Here is a 19352-nt window from a genome sequence, read left to right as displayed (position 1 = left end):
TTTTAAATATAACTCTAAAAATATAGATTAAGGAATCTAATAAAAGCCATAAAACACAGCTTACACTTAAAAGAGACTAGTTGCCAAGTTTATTTTAAGCTATTAAAAGATTCCTAATATCCAGGAAATTACATTAAATGCTGCAAAAAGTTTTTCTTAAAAACAAAACCACCAAACAATCACTACTTCCACTAGATGGTGTAATTTCACCTTTTTAAACTCAATTCCAGGGGCGCCTGGGTGGCTCAGTCATTAAGCATCCCTGCTAGGCAAGGAACCTACTCCTCCCTCTCCCAACTCCCCCCTGCTTGTGTTCCCTCTCTCACTGTCTCTCGGGGTCAAATAAATAAATAAAATCTTTCAAAAAACAACAACAAAAACTCAATTCCATTTAGAGTTTCATAATTCCATGAACCACATCCTAACAGAAATCTAATACTTCCAGGAATGGCTTTTAGTTCTAAGGCATGAAATGTATCTATTTCAGTTTTTACTCAAAAGTTTTGTAATTTACATTAGAACTTTAGCAATTCAAAAAGATGTATACAGAAAAGATAGCACAGTATAATCCTCTCTCAAAAATCAGGAAAGAACAGTGAAAGATTATGCCCACTATGAATATTCAAAGAACTGACAAAATTGGAAAAAGTACTGGAGTGAGTCAGGGCATTAGACTCACAGTCCAGGATGACTGGTAACTATATAGTGGAAATCAGGAAATCATTTTACCTATAATTAGCCTCATATTTCTCACATGAAAAATGGAGGTTAGACAAGATTAATCTCAAAGTTTTCTTCTACCTCTAAAAATAAGAGAGATCTGGGTCAACTAGTGTGCCTTTCTATTGAGTGGTAAAACTGCTAACATGTATGGCATACGTTCTATGTGACAGACACTGTTCTAAGTGCTTTACATATATTGACTCATTTATTCTTCACAATTCTGTGAGATACACGCTATTATACCCACATCATAGATGAAGAAAATGAGGCTCACAAAAGGGTTAAACCACCTTCACAGAAGGTCTGAAGCTAAAGCCACAGACCAAGTCCAGGGAATTCTGGCTAGATTCTGTGCTTTTAGACACTTTTACTGAACTGCAAATATGTAAAACGGCTTTTCTATGCACCATTACATAATGCCCAGTGGAAGGTAAGATCTGACTGATACTCTTGACAATTTTCAGACTTGTACATTCTCAACTGAGGGAGAACTGCTCTTAGTGATTGATTCCTATAAAAGAATGTAGGAACCAGGATCCCTGGTTTGGTCCTATCATTTTTATAAAGCAACTGAAGACCTACACATGTAAAATGATTTACCCAAAGTCACAGAACTCAGCAGCAAAGCCAAGATAAAAAGTTTATAATCTCTAAATTCCTCATCTAGGGTTTTTCTTCACCATACTCCCTCGCCAGAATAATAAGAACGATAATCCAGGTGAAATCTCCCAAAATCAAGAAGAAGAAAAAAGCCACTTATTTTCTTTTTGGAGATTTCTATGGCTCTTTAAATATAGCATTAGCTTCTTCAGGAGCTCGTTCCATGTATCTGCCTTAACAAGAATCTTTCTACAGATCCAGCAGCACAGCATAGTGGTTAAGGGCAGAGACTCTGAGGTCTGACTGTCTGGGTTCAAATCCTAGTTCTACCACAGAGTAGGGGTGTAATAATGTGTAAATTATTTAATCTTCCAGACTCTGTTACTCCATCTATAAAAATGGGAATAAAATATGTACCTTACAGGATTGTTCTGAAGATTAAATGAAAAGAGGTAAAGTGCTAGACTAGAGTCTGGCATATAGTAAGTGCTATATAATCATTTGCTATTAATATTATACTAAGAAACCAAGATCTCTCCAGGTTTAATTTTATTTAAAAGTCATCTATGAATAAAGAACCATTTTGAAACATCCTCATATTTGAATGAAACAAAAACTTCCCTTGTACAGAACCCTATCTTTTCTAGGCTTAATAATCCTGACTCTTTTTTTTTTTTTTAAGATTTTATTTATTTATATACCAGAGAGAGAGAGCATGTGTGCGCACAAGCAGGGGGAGCAGCAGGCAGAAGGAGAAGCAGGCTCCCTGCTGAGCAAGGAGACCAATGCGGAACTCGATCCCAGGACCACCCTGGGATCATAGACCCGAGCCAAAGGCAGATGCATAACCCACTGAGCCACCCAGGCATCCCAATAATCCTGATTCTTTTTATCCTTTCTTCACAACACCTAGTTTTAATCCTTTTTTAACTTTGAGAGATATTTCTTTTGTATTTGTATAGTCAGTATTTCTTTAGCCTATATTTGTGAACTAGCAAAATTAAATCTAAGTTGTTTTTTTTTTTTTAAAGATTTTATTTATTTATTTGACAGAGATAGAGACAGCCAGCGAGAGAGGGAACACAAGGGGAGAGTGGGAGAGGAAGAAGCAGGCTCATAGCGGAGGAGCCTGATGTGGGGCTCGATCCCGTAACGCCAGGATCACGCCCTGAGCCGAAGGCAGACGCCCAACCGCTGTGCCACCCAGGCGCCCCTAAGTTGTTTAATTCTACTTTTAAAAACTAAGAATTTTCAAGATTTTCTTTTACCTGTAGATACTGAGAAAGCTGGAACAGTTCCTGAGAGTACATACTTGGAGTGTTAGCAGCAACCTAGAAACAAATGACACAAGCACCAATAGTCACACAAAACATTTATAAAAGACATTAAAACCAAACCAAGTCCTGGAAATGTCTATTTACTGACATATGCAAAATAAAAATTATTTTTCAGCTTAACGAGTTCCTTTCATTTTCAAAGTACTTCTGTCTCATGTCTAGAATTTGTAAATGGTATTATTTTTTGCTGACCAGTCTGAGATTTATAAGTAGGGTGGTGGAACAAGTACTACTCATGAAAACATTCCTTGATACATCAAATCACAAACACAGCACAACAGCAATACAGCCCTTTCTTAATTCAGAAATAATACCTCCTAAATCAACAGATATACATTTATCCCCTTTAAAATTCATTGTTAAATAGTTTTCAAAACGCCAACAAGTCACAATTTTTTAGAAGTAGCCATCTTCAAAATGGGCATTGTATGTGGGGTTGCAGGGAGAGATTGGACATGAAATGTAACACTGTGTCCAATGGCCAGAGGCAGTGAAAATAGATTTGTCTAGAAAGGATGGACGGATGGAAGGAAGGAAGGAAGGAAGGAAGGAAGGAAGGAAGGAAGGGAAAGAAAGAAAGAAGCTTTGTCTTTTTTCTTCTTCTTCTTTAAACTACAGGTAGGTTTAAGAAGAAAAAGATGGGAAATAATGGTGTTTAAATTACAACTCACAGAAAAAAATACTTTGAACTCAAGAGTATTAGAAGAAATACCTTCAATAAGGGGTTCTTAACAAGTGTGGAATATAGAACCATGGCATTATACATCCCCCCACCAAAAAAGAAGATACTATTAGGTTGCTGTAACATTTACCCATATCCTCAACACCACCAAGCCTTATGTATTATTAATGACGTTAACAGCATCATTCTTAAATTCAGAAAGTATATTTTTATTAATATGCTAACTAGCATTATTCTTAAAAGTTAGTCCTAAATTGGCAAGGCCATTATTTACTTCTGAAATAATGCTTGGTATTACTGAGGTTGATGATCAACCACTTTTACTTCTAAAAAAGGAATCTAACAGAGAACTTCAGTTTCAGGCAGGCTTTCTTTATCCAAATAGAAGAAAAAAATGTAAAATATTTTTCCAATAGTTTAGTTAGTACACTAAGAAAAAACATCCACACTAATGTCAAAAGATATAGATGTATTTCTTTGCTATTTAGCAATGATATCTACAGTTTATTATACCATTATTTCTGAACAGAAGGAAAAATACCAACAAGTAATTATCGCAAATTTTCTGACCAGATCAGGTTAAAGCTAAAGGTATATGTTGGGGGAACTATTTGGGCAGAAATTTTAATAGATATTTCTAGACAGAATTGTATTCCAGAATAAAAAGTAGTAACTTAGACTTCGTATCTCTGGCTAGGCACAAAACAAGTGTTCCTAGTCTATACAATCAGCCATTTACTTGAGATAACAAAGGTTTTTTCCTAAGAAACATCCATCTTAAATTCTCCAGATCAGAAGACTGCAATAATCAAATACCTACATGCACTGTATACAATTTGTTACAGAAGAAAATAAGTTTCTAGGTAAAGCATATTAAAAACAAACAAAAACATTTTCCAAAGCAATGTAGTTGAGTTAGTTTAGAAAAAAAAAAATCATTAGTAACTTACTTTGTCAACAGGACTTGGTAATGGAGCATGGATGACACTGAAAAGTAAAATTTAGAATTTTTTATCTAATTTCCTGACAATAGAGGAAATAGTATGACAGTACCAGAATATCTTAAACCCCAAAGTTGATGCACTTGCTGTCATATAGTTAAAAGAGTGTGAATTACTTTTCAATCCTTCATAAATACATAGAATTCTTAGAAAACAAGGTTAATAAATATAAAAATCTACCTTTTACACATATTTCTAAACACAAATTCAAAATTCAAAATGTATTAAATGCCCTTTGAAGATCCTTTATTTAATGAGGGCTCTGGTGACTTCCATGACTATACAACTTCTAAATAGAAAAGAAGCACTCCTTAGATTATCCATTTTTAATTTTGGTATGTGTAAATTATAGCCTTTTAAAATCAAATATTCATATACACAAAGTCTTAAAAACCAAAGTTCTACTCGACAGAAAGCTATAATTTGGAAACTTGCTCTAGTGGAGAACAACTTTGGCTAATCAAACAGTATTACTGTTCTCTACACAGCCACCTCACACGTTAGCAACTGAAAGCTCAGATGTAGGTATGAAACTAAACTCAGTATATTCCTTTAAAGCTAAGCAGTAAAGAGACAGTATAATTGGTACTAGTTGCCTTTTGGGCCTTATAAAGTACTACTGACAGACAGGTAGTGTAGCGTAGCAGTTACACATGTAGGCTCAGACGCCATACTGACTGGGCCCAAATTCCGGCTCTACTTACCAGCTGCGTAATCTTGGGCAAGTTTACCTAAGCACTATAGGTCTTAGCTTCCTCATCCATAAAATGGGGAAAATCATAAAAACAATCCCATGGGGTAACTGTGAGCATTAAATGTGTTAATATAAATAAAGAGCTTTCAACAGTACCTAGGACATAGTAGCACTTGATCCTACTACCACTCCCATGAGAACAGAGCAGCTAAGGAAGCCAGGGACTGTGACCAATTTACCTCTGGATCCCCAGAACCCATCACAAGGCCCTAGCAAAGCTGGTGCCTAATGAAGGTTTAAAAAATTACGCCAACTTTAGTTTTTCTCTCTACCCTATAAACATGGAATAGACAGTTTAAACGTAACCTTCTTTTTCTTGACTATACAAGCAATACATATTAGATTATGGAAAATGTGTGAAGTAAAGCATGAGGAAATAAGTAAAAATTATCTAAGGCCAGCACCAAGAGATAACCATTTGGGGTATACATATTTTTCTCTGTAGATAGGCACATATAGGCAAATGAACTTAAAATCTAAATAGAAGCAAACAATATTCATATTTTTTTTTAAAGATTTTATTTCTTTATTCGACAGAGATAGAGACAGCCAGCGAGAGAGGGAACACAAGCAGGGGGAGTGGGAGAGGAAGAAGCAGGCTCATAGCGGAGGAGCCTGACGTGGGGCTCGATCCCGTAACGCCGGGATCACGCCTGAGCCGAAGGCAGACACTTAACTGCTGTGCCACCCAGGCGCCCCCATATTTCTTTTAAATCCAGTTTTCTTAGTGACCCAAGTACAAAATTTTCTGTTCTTGTGAAAATTTGGGTAACAAAAGGCTAAAAATCTAGCTAAACATCATATATATATATATATATATGCATTTTACAGAAACTATCCTGGATATAGGTATATTTTGTTTGAATTATAGAAAAAGTTCATAGGCAACAAGGGCATGCAGAAAAGGGAAACCATTATTTAGTGTTAGGATGGTGGGATTACAGGCAATTTTTCTCTGTTTCTTGTCATTTAAAAATTATTTGTACAGGGGTGCCTGGCTGGCCCAGTCAGGAGAACATGTGACTCTTGATCTCAGAGTTGTGAGTTTGGGCCCCATGTTGGGTATAGAGATAACTTTAAAAAAATTATTTGTGCAATATAATAAAAATCAAGGAAGAAAAAAGAATTAGCTTTTTGAGAACTAGCTAGTGAGGATCTTAAAAGCATTAAATGCTATGTATATAATGTACCTGAAATTCTAAGCATTCTGACATACCCAAATGTATCTTGACTGCTAAAAAAGATTACAGTAACAGAAACAGCCAATGATCACTGTATGCTTAATATATGCTAGGTACTACACAAAACTCTTTAAGCGCATAACCTTGCTTAATCCTCCTCATAAAATTCCTGCTCTGTAGGTACTACTGTTATCTTCATTCTTCAAATGAGAAAAGGGAAGCCTGATCAAGACACAGAATCAGTGGACTTGGGCTTTGAATTAGATTATCCACCTCTAAAGACCATCCTGATCTTCTACCAGCTCTAGAGAACTGCCTGTCCAAAATTCATCTTCTCCAGAAAGTCAGCTAGACTATGTACAACGAAACTGGCAGCAAAACTTTAAATGATACAAATATTTAACCACATAAGAAAAACCAAACAATGAGAAGGAAACGGGGCAGAGATGAAAAGCACTGGAGAAACAAGGATAGGAACACAAGTCACTAACATAGACTTTGAAAAATTTACATGTCCTCCTAGATGGAACCTGAGATCACAGATAACCCTTTATATAATTGCTCAAAGCTCTTAACTACATGAAAGAAAAATCTAATTATCACAAACAAACATCAAGGTCTTTAAGAAGCCACACATCATTAGTTGATTAATAATTACTCTTATTTTTAAAAACTTAACCCTTGACTCCTGAGTCACATTAAAGTTCCCAAAGTTAACTGTATTTTTTAATAATTAAACTATAATACAGAACATGAAACATTGTTTTACATTTAAATGTTCAAAAATTTTTGTTTTGCTTCAGATATGCTTAAAGCTAAAAAAAATTAGTAGCATCTAACTGAAGCAAAATACACAGTAATCCTAATGAAAGCACAGACTATCATAGTAATAAGAGGGCCTCTCTCTGCTTTCTTTTTCATTCTCTCTTTTCTACTTACTATTCTACTTTGCCTTAAACTTATTGCTTATCTTAACCTCCCACCCTCAGATCTTTGTCTTTGCTTTTGAAGGATAAAAAATATTATGTTGGGTATAGAAACAAGCTTCTTGCTCCCCAAATAAAAAATGCTTAAGTTTAATTAATAATTACTACATAATGATAATCTGTGAAAAGCAAAGATTAAAATGTACTTATATTTAGATTTTTTTTTTAAAGATTTTATTTATTCTACAGAGATAGAGACAGCCAGCAAGAGAGGGAACACAAGTAGGGGGAGTGGGAGAGGAAGAAGCAGGCTCATAGCGGAGGAGCCTGATGTGGGGCTCGATCCCTTAACGCCGGGATCACGCCCTGAGCCGAAGGCAGACGCTTAACCGCTGTGCCACCCAGGCGCCCCTATATTTAGATTTTAACATTTACATTTTATAAGTAATTCTTCCTTTTCAAGTTTGTCCTCCTCTAAGTGATCTTTCCATTGCTTCAGGGGGAAAAAATACAGCCTTGGAAAATCCCTCCAAAACTCCCACCAAAATAGGCTACTAACTATATCAACATTCTCAAGGTTCTAAAAGATCATGACAACAGCATTATCTTCAGAGGGAATCACAGTTTAAGAAGTCCTATATTAAATGCAGATCAAAATACAGGATCACTCACCATTAATGAGTACAGTTATCACTCACCAGTAACTTATATACCCTAAATATTTTTAAAAACAACTAATTATCCATCAAAGTATAAATCGTGAAGTTAAATTTGGAAACAAAATAACCTGTGCCTCATTATACATTATTATTTACTAGAATTGTAGCTAGTGTGAAAAACAATTAGTATATTATATTTTAAAAGAACTGCATTAACTTTCTACCATTATTAGAACAATCTTGAAGTGTTAACAGTATACCATCACCCAGAATATTATTAACCAAGGTAATTAATACAAAAACTTCAGAGCACTAAATTATACTCACTCTGAGCGGAGTCGGGCTTCCATACCATCTGGTAGAAAAAGTTTTATTGTGGAAACAATACACCCATGGGTAACTGGTTAAAACAAACAAATAAGATGGATTAAATAATTGTTTAAAAATACAAAACTTCATATCTCTCATATCCAAACATATATTTTGTTCCCAAATGTAATAACTTCCAAGAAAGAGATCTGGTGGTTTCTCCCCTAGAGAAAGTTATCCCTATTCACAATGAATCACGGCTGCAAGGCAAAATTACAGAGAGAATTATTTTTCAAAAGTGTCCTAACCTCCAATGCTTTAACAGTCAATGAAAGGTCAGCTGAATATATGGAAATACAATTGAGGAGAGGAAATGCACTTTCTCCCCTATCTGCTGAATTCAAAACCTAACTCCAACTATTCCACAATTTAATATTTAGCCCTAATTCCTAATTCTCATGTCCTCAACCCATAACTCCTATCCACGCCTAATGAATTCTAGTTCTGCATAATACAGCTTCGAATACGCCGTTCAAGTATCCCATTTGATGACTGAGAAAATCAAGACCTCAGAAAAGTGAAACTGCTTTTGGAACTCTGCTAAGTATCAAAGCTGTTTGCTAAAACTCAAGTCTGAGATTCCCAGTTCAGTATTTAAAACTGTGGTTTTGTGTTCTTGGTGCTTTTTCTTTCTCCACCCTCAAACATTTTTACATAACATTACGCCAGTCACTCTGTAGACAACTTCTTACTGTTGCTTCTTACTTCCTCCTTTTCCTTCTGATGATTTCAAGACACAAAACCCCCCAAAAGCAGCATTTATACAGAGCTTCTCTTTGTGATTGGGTTTTATGGGAAAAAAAAATTTCTTGCTAGTTTAAGGCTGGTGGCTTTTTATTTCTCTGTTCTTCTGAGATTATATCTTCCAGGGTCAGGGTTTGAAGAGTTAATTTATTTAGTTTACCAAAATCTAATTAAAAGTTAATGCAGGGTGATGAAAATATACTATCTCATGATTAGAAGAGTGGTGGTTATGTGACTTATACATTTGTCAAAACTCAGTGAGTTTTACAATAAAACTGGCTTACAAGTAAATTATATCTCAATAAAACTGATTAAGAATAAAGCTAATGCTGGGGCGCCTGGGTGGCTCAGTTGGTTAAGCATCTGACCAGCTCAGGACATGATCTCAGGGTCCTGGGATCGAGCCTCACATTGGGCTCCGCGCTCAGTGAGGAGTCTGCTTCTTCCTCTCCCTCTGCCCCTCTCTCTACTTGCGCGTGTGCACGAGTGTGCGCTCTAATTAAAAATAAATAAAATCTTTTAAAAAAAGGAATAGAGCTAATACATTTATGTAAGAGTAACTTATTAAGTGATCAGGCCCATGAATCATCAAAATGATATTATAAACATGAAGTAATATGATTATTCTGTCATCTGGAAATATACAGTAAACTTAATTTGAAAAGTGCTAACACAGATCAAGAACCATCTATGGGACAGTCTTCTAAACTCTGCCTAACACAGTAATTACAGCCATGCATCACTGGGCTCCTTCCTTCCATTCAGTCCTCATCCTCCATGCTGCTACCATAAATACCTTATGCAAGACCAAGATACCTGCACTTCCAAATTCTTCACTTTTCACAACTCCGTGCATTTTACAAGCTGTTCCGTCAGAGATGTCCTTTATCCCCTTGCTTGCATGACCAAATGCTACTTATCCTCCTGACTCAGACTTTCTACTTACTTCACCAAACTGATTATCTGAGTTAGGGGTCCCTAGAGCCTCCTATATCTACCTCTTAAAATAGTAAGCACACTGCATTATGAATATTTATCATTTACACAACCACTGTCTCACCGGTTAGAGTCAACTCTGTGAGAAGGACAAGGATTGGTTGCTTTTCACTTTTTTTTTAAATTATTCCATCTATACTTTATTTTATTTTATTTTATTTATTTTATTTATTTTNCCCAGAAATCAGTTGCATTTCTATACACGAATAACGAGACTGAAGAAAGAGAAATTAGGGAATCCATCCCATTTACAATAACACCAAAAACCATACGTTACCTTGGAATTAACTTAACCAGAGACGTAAAGGACCTATATCCTAGAAACTATAGATCACTTTTGAAAGATATTGAGGAAGACATAAAAAGATGGAAAAATATTCCATGCTCATGGATTGGAAGAATTAACATAGTTAAAATGTCCATACTACCCAGAGCAATCTACACTTTCAATGCTATCCCGATCAAAATACCGAGGACATTTTTCAAAGAACTGGAACAAATAGTCCTTAAATTTGTATGGAACCAGAAAAGGCCCCGAATCTCCAAGGAACTGTTGAAAAGGAAAAACAAAGCTGGGGGCATCACAATGCCGGATTTCGAGCTGTACTACAAAGCTGTGATCACAAAGACAGCATGGTACTGGCACAAAAACAGACACATCGACCAATGGAACAGAATAGAGAACCCAGAAATGGACCCTCGGCTCTTTGGGCAACTAATCTTTGATAAAGCAGGAAAAAACATCCGGTGGAAAAAAGACAGTCTCTTCAATAAATGGTGCTGGGAAAATTGGACAGCTACATGCAAAAGAATGAAACTTGACCACTCTCTCACACCATACACAAAAATAAACTCCAAATGGATGAAAGACCTCAATGTGAGACAGGAATCCATCAAAATTCTAGAGGAGAACATAGGCAACAACTTCTATGACATCGGCCAGAGCAACCTTTTTCACGACACATCTCCAAAGGCAAGAGAAATAAAAGATAAAATGAACTTATGGGACTTTATCAGGATAAAGAGCTTCTGCACAGCCAAGGAAACAGTCAAAAAAACTAAGAGACAGCCCACGGAATGGGAGAATATATTTGCAAAGGACACCACAGATAAAGGACTGGTATCCAAGATCTACAAAGAACTTCTCAAACTCAATACACGAGAAACAAATAAACAAATCATAAAATGGGCAGAAGATATGAACAGACACTTTTCCAATGAAGACATACAAATGGCTAACAGACACATGAAAAAATGTTCAAAATCATTAGCCATCAGGGAAATTCAAATCAAAACCACACTGAGATACCACCTTACGCCAGTTAGAATGGCAAAGATAGACAAGGCAAGAAACAACAATTGTTGGAGAGGATGTGGAGAAAAGGGGATCCCTCCTACATTGTTGGTGGGAATGCAAGTTGGTACAGCCACTCTGGAAAACAGTGTGGAGGTCCCTTAAAATAAAAAATGCTTTTCACTTTTTAAATCCCACACTTGGCAGAGTTATCTGGTACAAATTAGGCATTTAATGAACGATTACTAAATATGCAAAAAAATATGTTTGGTTAATACTTTACAGCTTCCATTACCCAGGATGAAGATGTCTCTTACTGTGAGGACAGTAAGGTTCACCTACACTTGTAAGAACTACCTAACTCCCTCTTTTCCCTGGTAGAACACAGGGAAGGGACAGATTTATCCCAGCTCTATGACTCCCCCAGAGATTTACTATAAACAGGCTATAATAAATACAGGAGAACAGTACAAGAAGATCCAGCAATACTGACACCTGACCAATATATTTATATTGATAATAAAGTTTTAAAAAGTAGGTGCAGTGAGTTACAGAATAAATTTGCAGTGCCAGAACTAACAAGCTGTGATATATTACACCAGAATTTCCATTGCTCAGATATATCACCCCAAAGCCCAGCAACTGAACTGCTGTACAAATCTGTGAAATGAATCAAGGGCTAATACTGACTGGGCAGCACAGGGCTGCTGTAATACTGAAGGCAATTAAAGACCACGTCTGACTAAGCTGACAATCTAGTCTAGCCAGCCCTGCCTTTGAAAAGGTTCTTGGGACAACTAGATACACAGATGCATAGAATTATTAGTTGTCTTTTTAATTTGCAATGGGAAAGTACTTAAAACAACCTGATAAAAATGTTTTGTTTTAATACTTACATTAATCAACTTTACATAGCAGTATTTCCCAAAATGGAGTGCTAGCAGATGTTAAACAAAAGGATTTGGGGGTCAGAAAGTTTGGAAAATACTTGGTTAAAAGAGACTGAAAGAGTTTTTATTTTTTTAAACCAGTCTTTCTCAGAGCTTAATGGGCTTTTTATCCATCATGAGGCTCTTGAAGTAAGATGCATTTTCCAAACTTATTTAACCATTGAGCATCTCTGTCCCCTGTTTTCAGAACGCTTACACAAGAACTGATATTACAGTATTATATGCATGATATATATGGTATTATGATAAAATACTTTGGAAAATACTGCTCTCAAATATTCTATGAATCACTCTGTAAACAAATTGTGCTCTCAAAATTCACCCACAAATATTATATACTATATTTCCAAGACTCAAAGACAAAATTGATTATAAAACACAATTTGAAAGTTTCTCGGGCAGGATAAAAAGGCTGCAGGGTCACTGCCACATTAAATACAGGTACCTTCCGTTTTTTGTTTTGTTTTGTTTTTTTCTTTTTTTGACGGGGGTGGGGGCAAAGGGAGGGGAGAGAGAATCTTAAGCAGGCTCCACACCCAGCACAGACATGGGGCTTGATCTCAAGACCCTGAGATCATGACCGAAGCTGAAATCAAGAGTCAGAGGCTTAACTAACTGAGCTACCCAGGTGCCCCCCACTTTGCTTTTTAAAAGTTTATGTTACATCACTTCACTTTTATGAAAGATCTACGTTAGTACCTGTTTTTCTAATCAAAAGAAATCCAAAGAGGATTTTTGCTTATTATGAAAAAAGGCGAAAAGCACAAATAGCATTCAGTGTGTGTTTTGCAGTGAGCTGTTACAAAGGCATTAAGAGTGGCCCCGTCAAGTTCCTCCCCCACAAACTGCACTCGGCATCTCAGCATCCAGCGCCATAGCTTTGAACTGTGTCTGTGAGCATCTGTGCTTTATCTTGATTTATTTTGTGTATCCATTAGCAAGATATGTCCTTAGGTATCAGAAAAGCCTAAGAGGTGACTTTTGGGGTCTGGGAACTCTAAAAAAATTTTTCCATGTAAATTAATGGTAATTGTTTCTTCACTTGACACCAATTTTAAAAGGTTGCATAGGAGGTGCCTGGGTGGCTCAGTCGACTGAGCATCAGACTCTTGATTTCAGCTCAGGTCTCAATCTCCGGGTCGTGAGTCTGAGCCGCTGCATTGGGCTCCATTCTGGGCATGGAGCCTACTTTAAAAAAAAAAAAAAAAAAAAAGGTTGCACAGGAATGATCTACTTTCTGACAGCAAGGAAACCTGTACACATGCACTGCAAGCTACACGCAAATTTCAGAAATGTTTAAACATGAAAAACGGGTGTGTCTGAATCGAAAAAACAAGGTATCTATGGAGAAAAATCTGCAATTACTTGTAGTTATGAGACTTTATTAAAAATCAAAATGAAGACTACCCAAACTGTCATTTGTGGGTTTTTCCCTCTATCTTATCTTTACAGGTTATTTATTTTGCTCTTGAGTTAATATGTTTGCTTTATGGTATGAAGTCAGCCTTTTCTATTGCTTCACATAAACATTACTTAAAAGACCCATGTTCACTGTGATTAGCCTAAAAGCTACTTAAGGCCCTAGACTGGGAGACTGAAACTTCTGGGGTATGTTGTAGTCTGGTTCTAGCTCTGTTCCTGCATTGAGTATGAAGGTCAACACTATTTTATATTTGAGTAGTTTGAAGGATCCCTTGAAATGACGGGCAGTAATAGGAAGTACAATGAGTGAGACCATAAAAGTACAAGAAACATCTAAGAAACCAACAACTAAATGAGAAGTGTTAACATTTCCAAACTGGGGAATTATTTGTCTTTTGACTGCAATTTAAGATAAAAGAGCTACCAAACTTTCATCCCTGATTTTTTTCATTTCATAAAGCTTTTGACTCAAAGATTTTATTTTATTTTTTAAAAGATTTTATGTATTTATGACTGAGAGAAAGCGTGACCAGGGGAGAGGCAGAGGGAGAAGCAGACTCCCCACTGAGCAGAGAACCCTACTTAGGGCTCGATCCCAAGACCTTGAGATAATGACCTGAGCCAAAGGCAGATGCTTAACTGACTGAGCCACCCAAGTGCCCCAATTTTTTTTTTAAGTAGGCTACTCACCCAGCATGGAGCCCAATGTGGGGCTTGAACTCAGGACCCTGAGATCAAGACCTGAGCTGAGATCAAGAGTTGGACGCTTGACTAACTGAGTCACCCAGGTGCTCCTCAAAGACCTCTTCTTTTTTTAAAGTCAGAAAAGAGGCAGGAAAAGTTAGCTGAATAGACAAGTAATATTTTAAATCTAAAGAAATGTTTTTGTATTGATATTCTACCGTTGTCTTCATTTCTGAGCTAGAGTTCAGTAATAAAAAGCTTCCCCTCCTCAACTACTTGTTTATGTCAGGAATAATTCCCTCCAGGAAAGGTAGCATAAACACTTATTCTTTCTCTTTACTTACATGTTTTCAGGATGTTTTATCTAGGTTCTAGATTCTTCCAAGGGTGATCAAATCTTTTTGCTTTCTTTTTAGTATCATTTAAGTTCTTGGATTTAAGCACAGTTGATATATTTCAATCCACTGATTTTTATTGATCCTCAAACTGTCCCATCTTTGATCAATTAGAACTTCGTGTTAATTCTTGAGTTTTCCAACAGAACCTTAGCAATCTTAGATAGCTTCATTGCTTTATACATGACAAAATCTTCTAGGCTCAACCTGTACATTTCCTGACCAGACCCATAATCAGCTATTTCTCCCAGGAATCCTGTTTCTAGCTATTTATTTGGTGGGAAGAATCCTTTCTCTAGGTATGTGAATTCATTTGCTACTTTATTTCTCTAGCAACAATGGAGCAATACTGCTTGTGAGCTTATTTTTCGATTTCTGCACAAGGAGGAGTGGTTCTTTGGTTTTACCTGTTTGCTAAATATTCACTGAGAACCTGCTGGCTACAAAGCAGTATGCTGGTAAAGATGAATTAAACCAAGATGACTATGACTAGGTCCTTGTCCTTGAGGAGATTTCAATTTATTTTGTAGAGAGAACAAGAAATATCTAACATAACAGCAAAGGAGAAAATTTTTCACAAATGCTACAAAAGGTACAATACACTATGGGAATTTGGAATGGACAAGGGCGGGGAAGGATTTATTAAAACAGGTAAAAAAGAAAGAATAAGACTTCAAAAGCTGGAAATGGAAGGAAAGGCTGAGAGAATGGCATGAGCAAAGAAACAGAAAGAGAAGGATGTAAGAGAGTGCACATCTTAGGAGGGCAGCTGGAGGAAGATTGGAGGGAGCAGGTAAAGAATATTATCTCAAGGCCCTCTAGGTGCCAGGCCCCATGCTAATTACACTATACATGTTAACTAACTACTTATGACAAACCATGTAAATAGTCATTTTTATGTCTATTTTACAGAGGAGACAGATAAGACAAGGTCAGAGGCTAAAGTAAATTGCTTGAGATCATACCTTTGGCAAGTGCCAGTGCTAGGATTCAAAAGAATCTTTTTTATACACCATCTTACCTCTAATTTAGTTAACAGCTTGACATATATTAAGGAAAGGAATGGGAAACAAAATCAAAAGTTTGAATTGAGTCCACATTTTTGAGGGCCTCAAGTGTAAAATTAAGCATTTCAGACTTTATTCTGCAGTATGGTATAGCCTTCTAAAAGCAGGAGAAGAACAAAGCTGTAACAGAATAATACTCTGGAGGCAGTGGGGTGGCAGCATACGGTGGCCAGAAGTGGAGAGCTAGTGTGATGCTCTAACTGGACAACAACAGAAACAAGCAGGAGCCGGGAAAGGAGACAAATGACCCGAATGACTAGAGTCAAAGAAGAGACAAGATTCAGAAACAATGCCAGGATTCTGAGCTAGTGTATGGAAGAATGATGGAGCAATAAAAGAAATTGGGAAGTCTGTAGAATGCTCTAGTTTGAAGGGGAAACTAAGCGTTGTACAGAGTAATTTTAAGGGGCTTGAGGACAGGGGAAAGCATACAAAACAGCTGCTGTCAGGAACTTAATTGAATAGGGCTCTTAAGCCTAGTTTCCAAAAGAACAACCAAGGCTTTTAAAAAATAGGTATGTTCAGTCCCCACACCTTGCAAATCTCCTTAGGACTGAAGAGTGGGATTCAGACATCTGCAGTTTCAAAAGTTCTGCAGATAATTGTGGTACAGATAATTCCTGGGTCAAGAATCCACTTTTTAAAAGAACAAAAGAAGACTGCCATGCTATCAGAAAGATTCTCTTGGTCACCCCAGCAAATCTGGCACAGCCTGTGCTGAATTAGCTTTGTGATTTTCCCTAGCAGCTAGAAAGTGGAAGAAAGTAAAGCTTCTGGTCAAAGTTACCAAAAAGGAATGAACAAGGACAGCAAAGCCAAAAGTCAAGGGGTAGTTTAGAAGTTAGTAAGAGTAACTTTGAAATGGCCAATGATAAGTTCCAAAGGATAGACAGGTAAAGGAGCCTGTGAAGCTACTTTGAAAGAGGGGCAAACTTAATGGCAAGAAAAGATGGTACAAATGATTGGCAAAGGTTTTAGTAATAATAAAAGTACCTGGCCTTGAGATGAGAACTCTGTATACACTCTATCAATGTTCACATAGAACATATGCTGCAATGTGAACACTGAACATCATGCCATAAACCTTGAAGTAGGCAGTAGTATCATGAGTTCCAGTTTATTAGATGAGCAAATTAAAGTTTAGATAGGTTAAGAAGAGGTAACTGAGTCACAGCAAAATAAAAAGTGTGGTAGAGAACAAGAAGGTTACCAGTTTCCAACCCTCATCTTAAGCTTCCGGATTAGAAGAAAGGTTGTTAAAACCTTTGTTGAGATAAGATGGTAGAAAGAACTTTTGTAACATGGTAGAGGAAGATTTATAAGACATTTTAAAATTTATTCAACCAGTATGTGTCAGGTTGAGTGTGGAGATTCTAAAATGAAGACATACACACTGGTTGCTCTTGCACAGCTGACAGTTTGGTGAGGGAGGCAAACACACAAAGGGGAGTGCAGAGTGCAACGGGGACATGGAAACGCACCTTTTCCAGCCTAGAAAAGTTTCTAGCCAAAGGAAAAAGCATGTGCAGGGGCTTGAAGACCAGAAAAGACAAGATCTATTGTGGGAGGTAAAAGTAACTGAGGGCAGTTTGAGCACAATGCAAAAGGAAGATACCACTGACTTTGCTCATAATAAGCCCCTTATTCATAGCGGCTTACCCAGGAACAGATATTTGTGAAGTGGACCTCAGTGATGAACTGACTGGAGTTTTTTGTGTGTTTTTTTAAAGGGAGTTTATTATAGCGTCCCAATTCTTTTTTTGTTGTTGTTTTTTTTAAGATTTTATCTATTTATTTGACAGAGAGAGAGACAGCCAGCGAGAGAGGAACACAAGCAGAGGGAGAGGGAGAGGAAGAAGCAGGCTCCCAGCTGAGGAGCCTGATGTGGGGCTGGATCCCAGGACCCCAGGATCACGCCCTGAGCCGAAGGCAGACGCTTAATGACTGCGGCAGCCAGGTGCCCCAAACTGACTGGAGTTACATGTCAAGTTTATAGAACTAACTGGTTCCAAGCTTTGCAGCAGAGGATTACTGTAATATGTAACCCAGGAAACTCATGCCCTGTCTGAGCAGTTTGTGGGCTTGGGAACAGAGGAATAGATAGCATTAGGTTCCTAAAGCCCCCATTCCAGGAGGATCTCATAGGTTGGCTTTCTCTCTTCCTCACTTCCTCAAAAAGAAAAATCTATTAGAATGTCATCCTATTTGTTTACCATGATATTTTACATCTATACAGCAGGTTATTTGTACAGTACTAACCAGGGAGTTTTCTCCCTGGAGTCACACTATGTGGAAAGCCAAACAACAAAATCAGCTTGTTTTAGAGAGGTTAGAGAAGAGTCACTAATATGAATGGATATGCTCAATGACACCAGGTTCCTATCACCTTTTTAACAAAATCATGATTTTATACACATATACAAAAAGCCATTTTTATATATTATACATTCTTTTTTGAAATTCCCTTTTACACATAATTTCACATAAATACATAAATGACACAGATAGTGGAAGGTTTTTAATTGCAGTCTTATTAGCCCCACCCTTTTTTATTTGGCTTCCTCTTCACCTTTACTCCTCTCTTCCACCCCACTCCAGGATGATTCACAGTAATGACCTAGTATGCATCCTTCCATGTTTTTTTCCCCATGGTCATATAATCATATACGAACACATACATGTATATATACATTTATAGGGATTGGTGAGACTTTTTTAAAATAATGAAATTATTAATAGTAATTCTTTCCTCAAGAGTATATCTTACAGAAATCCCTGCAATTCATATAATCCTAATTTATTCTTTCTAATAGCTACACAATGGGCAATTTTAAAATTATGCTTCCTTTGTTTTTTGTTCTATGAATAGTGATGCAAAAAAAATCCTTTCATACATCCTCACGAACTATTTTTTTTTAAATTTTATTTTATTATATTGTGTTAATCACCATACAGTACATCCCCAGATTCCGATGTAAAGTTTGATTTCATTAGTTGCGTATAACACCCAGTGCACCATGCAATACGTGCCCTCCCTACTACCCATCACCAGGCTATCCCCTTCCCCCACCCCCTCCCCTCTGAAGTCCTCAGTTTGCCTCTCACAGTCCATAGTCTCTCATGTTTCATTCCCCCCTCTGATTACCCCCCTTTTCTTTATCCCTTTCTTCCCCTACCGATCCTCCTAGTTCTTATGTTCCATAGATGAGAGAAATCATATGATAATTGTCTTTCTCTGCTTGACTTATTTCACTTAGCATTATCTCCTCCAGTGCCGTCCATGTTGCAGCAAATGTTGAGAATTCGTTCTTTCTGATAGCTGAGTAATATTCCATTGTATATATGGACCACAGCTTCTTAATCCAGTCATCTGTTGAAGGGCATCTCGGCTCCTTCCATGATTTGGCTATTGTGGACAATGCAGCTATGAACATTGGGGTGCATATGGCCCTTCTCTTTACTACGTCTGTATCTTTGGGGTAAACACCCAGTAGTGCAATGGCTGGGTCATAGGGTAGTTCAATTTTTAACTTTTTAAGGGACCTCCACACTGTTTTCCAGAGTGGCT

At 37.1% G+C, this 19352-nt stretch overlaps 1 protein-coding gene across 41 annotated transcripts in view; it reads right to left on the bottom strand.

Moving 5' to 3' along the window:
* The window catches only part of SLMAP (sarcolemma associated protein), a 149960-nt gene that overhangs the window by 57769 nt on the left and 72839 nt on the right, over positions 1–19352 (bottom strand). For all 41 annotated transcript variants that reach the window (XM_019805278.2, XM_019805267.2, XM_019805316.2 and 38 more), the window contains 3 exons: positions 8191–8263; positions 4293–4329; positions 2592–2654 (listed from right to left, as the gene is read on the bottom strand). In XM_019805278.2, coding sequence (XP_019660837.1) covers positions 2592–2654; positions 4293–4329; positions 8191–8263 — 173 coding nt within the window. The remainder of the gene's footprint in view (positions 1–2591; positions 2655–4292; positions 4330–8190; positions 8264–19352) is intronic.

This window comes from Ailuropoda melanoleuca, chromosome 4, assembly GCF_002007445.2.
Source record: "Ailuropoda melanoleuca isolate Jingjing chromosome 4, ASM200744v2, whole genome shotgun sequence".
NCBI classification, from domain to species: domain Eukaryota; kingdom Metazoa; phylum Chordata; class Mammalia; order Carnivora; family Ursidae; genus Ailuropoda; species Ailuropoda melanoleuca.
The sequence above is the reverse complement of the archived record's forward strand: the minus strand, read 5'-3'. Positions and strand labels throughout refer to the sequence as shown.